Source organism: Rhinoraja longicauda, unplaced genomic scaffold, assembly GCF_053455715.1.
Source record: "Rhinoraja longicauda isolate Sanriku21f unplaced genomic scaffold, sRhiLon1.1 Scf002870, whole genome shotgun sequence".
Taxonomy (NCBI): Eukaryota; Metazoa; Chordata; class Chondrichthyes; order Rajiformes; family Arhynchobatidae; genus Rhinoraja; species Rhinoraja longicauda.
Window position 1 is genome coordinate 1336 of NW_027604082.1, and position 5229 is coordinate 6564.

Sequence of the window (5229 nt, forward strand, 5' to 3'; positions counted from 1 at the left end):
TGCTCTAGTCCAACGTGTCCAGTCAGCCCCATCACCGCTGGATTGTGTTCCATCGCAGCTGGATTGCGATCCATTACGGCTGGATTGCATTCCATCACGGCTGGATTGCGTTCCATCACAGCTGGATTGCGTTCCATCACGGCGGGATTGCGTTCCATCACGGCTGGATTGCGTTCCATCACGGCTGGATTGCGTTCCATCACGGCTGGATTGCGTTCCATCACGGCTGGATTGCGTTCCATCACGGCTGGGTTGCGTTCCATCACGGGTGGATTGCGTTCCATCACGGGTCTATGTTGTGTTGCAGGTCTCCACACTGCGGCTCTGTGCAGAACAGGGACAGTAGCCACCGTGGGCTCGGTCACCACTGTCCCCGTGGGTGGGACGGTGAGTTTCCCCGTCCTACATGGCAGCGAGGAGAAGTTTGAGGTGGCGATGGGGCGGGTCGATCCCGATCTGGCAATCCTGGCCTGGAGGTCCGACAGCCCGGAGGATCCGTACCTGATCCGCCCGTCCTACAGGGCCAGGGTCCGCTTCCGACCGCACGACTTCATCGAGCTGCGGTCCGTGGGGCTCGGTGACCAGGGGACCTACGAGGTGCAGACAAACTACTTTGGCAGGGAGCTGAGGAACCGTGACCGGGAGCGCTTTGAGCTGCGCGTGGTCGGTGAGTAGTGGCGTGCAGAGTTGCACAGCACCCAGACTGGCCCTTCGGCCCACACGGTCCATGCTGACCCAGAGGGGCATTCTGGCCTAGTCCCACCCGCCTGCACACAGCACTCTAAACCCTTCCTCTCCGTGAATGAATTATACTATATTGTCACATCCATCCATCCATATATATCCATCCACACATATATATATTATATATATATATATCCATCCACACATATATATATAATATCCATCCACACATATATATATATATATATCCATCCATCCACACACACACACACATATATATATCCATCCACACACACACATATGTATGTATATATATATATCCATCCACAATAACACACATATATATATCCATATATATATATATATATATCCATCCATCCACACACACACACATATATATATACATCCATCCACACAAACACACACATATATGCATATATATCCATCCACACACACATATATATATATATATACATATCCACCCGTCCATATATCGTGGCTTCCTGCATCTTGTGTCCACTGCCCTGTCCAATGAAGGCAAGGCTTCTTGCCCAGCCTACCTGCCTGTGCTGCCACCGTTAGTGAGCTGGGGACTTGACTCTCTGCGGTTGAGCTGGACTTTGCAATGTGCTGCCTTGCAGAGCCGATGTCCACGCCGACGGTGGAGGTCAGCCGCAACTCATCGCATGTCACGCTGCACTGCTCCACCGCCAGCGGCTGCCCTGTCACCTACCGCTGGGAGCGACGGTCGCAGGATCCCGGCGTGGGGAACGCCACCTTCCCCGGAGCTGTGCTGCACCTGCCGGACCCGGACCCGGGGCAGCGCACCTGCACCTACACCTGCGTCGCTGAAGATTGCTGCAGCAGCCGTGCAGTCCCTGCAGCGCTGCACTACAGCGTCCGGCCCGGAGGTGAGTGGGTCTCTGTCCGATGGGGAGAGTCATGCAGCACAGGAACAGGCCACTCGGCCCCACTCCTCCCTGCCCACCTACATGCCCCGTCTACTCGAGACCCGCCTGCCCGCGTTTGGCCCATATCCCTGTAATAGGTGGCATGGTGGCGCAGCAGGTAGAGTTGCCGCCTCACAGCGCCAGAGACCCGGGTTCAATCCTGACTCCTTCCTGCCCACCAACATGCCCCTTCTACACGAGTCCCACCTGCCCGCGTTTGGCCCATATCCCTGTAAACGTTTCCAGAGGGCGGCGCGGTGGCACAGTGGGTAGAGTTGCTGCCACACAGTGCCGGAGACCCGGGTTCAATCCTGACTCCATCCTGCCCACCAACATACCCCGTCTACACTAGTCCCACCCCTGCCCGCGTCTGGACCATATCCATGTAAAAGGTGGCATGGTGGCACAGCGGGTAGAGTTGCTGCCACACAGCGCCGGAGACCCGGGTTCAATCCTGACTCCTTCCTGCCCACCAGGCTCTTTTAAAGATCAACAGAAGATAACTAAAAAGGCAATACGGGGAGAAAAGATGAGGTACGAGGGTGAGCTAGCCAATAATATAAAGGAGGATAGTAAAAGCTTTTTTAGGTATGTGAAGAGGAAAAAAATAGTCAAGGCAAATGTGGGTCCCTTGAAGTCAGAAGCAGGGGAATTTATTATGGGGAACAAGGAAATGGCAGACGAGTTGAACCAGTACTTTGGATCTGTCTTCACTAAGGAAGATACAAACAATCTCCCAGATGTTCTAGTGGCCAGAGATCCTAGGGTGACGGAGGAACTGAAGGAGATTCACATTAGGCAGGAAATGGCGTTGAGTAGACTGATGGGACTGAAGGCTGATAAATCCCCAGGGCCTGATGGTCTGCTAACCAGGGTACTTAAGGAGGTGGCTCTAGAAATTGTGGACGTATCGGTGGTCATTTTCCAATGTTCTATAGATTCAGGATCAGTTCCTGTGGATTGGAGGGTAGCTAATGTTATCCCACTTTTTAAGAAAGGAGGGAGAGAGAAAACGGGAAATTATAGACCAGTTACTCTGACATCAGTGGTGGGGAAGATGCTGGAGTCAATTATAAAAGACGAAATTGCGGAGCATTTGGATAGCAGTAACAGGATCGTTCCGAGTCAGCATGGATTTACGAAGGGGTAATCATGCTTGAATTTTTTGAGGATGTAACTAGGAAAATTACCTTGGATGTGGTGCACCTCAACTTTCAGAAAGCCTTCGACAAGGTCCCACATAGGAGATTAGTGTGCAAAATTAGAGCACATGGTATTGGGGGTAGGGTACTGACATGGATAGAAAATTGGTTGACAGACAGAAAGCAAAGAGTGGGGATAAATGGGTCCCTTTCAGAATGGCAGGCAGTGACTAGTGGGGTACCGCAAGGCTCAGTGCTGGGACCGCAGCTATTTACAACATACATTAATGACTTGGATGAAGGGATTAAAAATACCATTAGCAAATTTGCAGATGATACAAAGCTGGGTGGTAGTTTGAGCTGTGAGGAGGATGCTATGAGGTTGCAGGGTGACTTGGACAGGTTGTGTGAGTGGGCAGATGCATGGCAGATGCAGTTTAATGTGGATAAGTGTGAGGTTATCCACTTTGGAGGCAGATTATTATCTAAATGGTGTCAAGTTAGGAACAGGGGACGTACAACGAGATCTGGGTGTCCTAGTGCATCAGTCACTGAAAGGAAGCATGCAGGTACAGTAGGCAGTGAAGAAAGCTGATGGAATGTTGGCCTTCATAACAAGAGGAGTTGAGTATAGGAGCAAAGAGGTCCTTCTGCAGTTGTACACGGCCCTAGTGAGACCGCACCTGGAGTACTGTGTGCAGTTTTGGTCTCCAAATTAGAGGAAGGATATTCTTGCTGTTGAGGGTGTGCAGCGTAGGTTTACTAGGTTAATTCCCGGAATGGCGGGACTGTCATATGTTGAAAGACTGGAGCGGCTAGGCTTGTATACACTTGAATTTAGAAGGATGAGAGGGGATCTTATCGAAACATATAAGATTATTAAGGGGTTGGACACGTTAGAGGCAGGAAACATGTTCCCAATGTTGGGGGAGTCCAGAAACAGGGGCCACAGTTTAAGAATAAGGGGTCGGCCATTTAGAACGGAGAAGAGGAAAAACGTTTTCAGTCAGAGAGTTGTGAATCTGTGGAATTCTCTGCCTCAGAAGGCAGTGGGGGCCAATTCTCTGAATGCATTCAAGAGAGAGCTAGATAGAGCTCTTAAGGATAGCGGAGTCAGGGGGTATGGGGTGAAGGCAGGAACGGAGTACTGATTGAGAATGACCAGCCATGATCACATTGAATGGCGGTGCTGGCTCGAAGGGCCGAATGGCCTCCTCCTGCACCTATTGTCTATAAACGTAGCTCCAGGTTCACCACTGTGTGTCTCTGTCTCCTCCAGGGTCCAGGAGTCGTTGGGCGATCCTGTTCGCCGTGATCCTCCTTGCCGTGATCCTCCTCGCCGTAGCCGTACTGGGAGTCTGGGCATCGTATCTCTGCAGCAACCCCCACACCATGCCGTGAGTGTCCCCCTCACCGCCCCTCCCCCCATCTCCGTCCCCATCTCCGTCTCCCTTCCCCCTCTCTCCGTCTCCTCCCCCTATCTGTCCCCCCCTCCTCCCTCTCTGTCCCCCTTCCCCCCCCCCTCTCCATCCCGTCCCCTCTCTCTGTCCCGTCCCGGTCCCCTCTCTCCGTCCCGTTCCCCCCCTCTCCGTCTCCCTTCCCTTCCCCCCTCTCTGTCCCCCTTCCCCTCCCCTCCGCCCTCTCTGTCCCCCTTCCCGGTTCCCTCTCTCCATCCTGTCCCGTTCCCCCCCTCTCCGTCTCCCTTCCCTCCCCCCTCTCTGTCCCACTCCCCCCCCCCCTCCGTTCCCCCCTCCTCCCTCTCTGTCCCCCTTCACCCCCCCCTCTTCGTCCCGTCCCCTCCCTGTCCCCTCTCTCCCGTCTAACATTGTGGGGTGACGCTGCCCCGGCAGTGAACGAGATGGATGGGCCGCGATGCCCAGTCACTAACACAGGACTAATTCTCTCTCTCTCCCCCTCCCTCTCCCCCCTCTCTCCCCCCCTCCCTCTCTCTCTCGCAGGGATGATGAGCGGGGCTGTGTGGGACCGGGAGAGTTGCAGAGTGGGGACCGCTGTACGCGGGGGGTGACAGAGCACCCCGTCTCTGGGTGACGGGGAACGGGTTTGCTGCTGTCCCGTCTCTGTGGCAGATGTGACCAGATGTGTCCATGGTCCCAGATCCCAAAGTTTACGACAAGATCCTTGTGGAACATGGAACAGTTCACACTTTGTCCGTGCTGTCGGGGGGTCTGGGGAGAAGGCAGGAACGGGGGTACCGACTGTGGATGATCGGCCCTGATCACATTGAATGGCAGTGCTGGCTCGAAGGTCCGAATGGCCTCCTCCTGCACCTATTGACTATTGTCTGTTGTTGCTCTTTGGGAACCTGTAATTTATACAAAGTCTGGTCACTGGTCCAGTGGATGTTTGTTCTGCACGTTTTTGTGCAGCTTGTGATGATTTTGTAAAATGCATTTTGTACATAATAAAACAGATTTGTTTAACACTGCTGCCTG

The 5229-nt window shown here is 53.4% G+C and overlaps 1 protein-coding gene across 1 annotated transcript; it reads left to right on the forward strand.

The window, feature by feature from the left end:
* Positions 1–435: 435 nt before the first annotated feature.
* On the forward strand, positions 436–4173 carry LOC144591896 (uncharacterized; the record flags this gene model as incomplete). Its single annotated transcript, XM_078395902.1, has 3 exons — positions 436–667; positions 1326–1595; positions 4056–4173. Coding segments are annotated over exons 1-3 (620 nt in total), but the record flags the coding sequence as incomplete, so codon positions are not given.
* Between the last annotated feature and the right edge of the window lie 1056 nt (positions 4174–5229).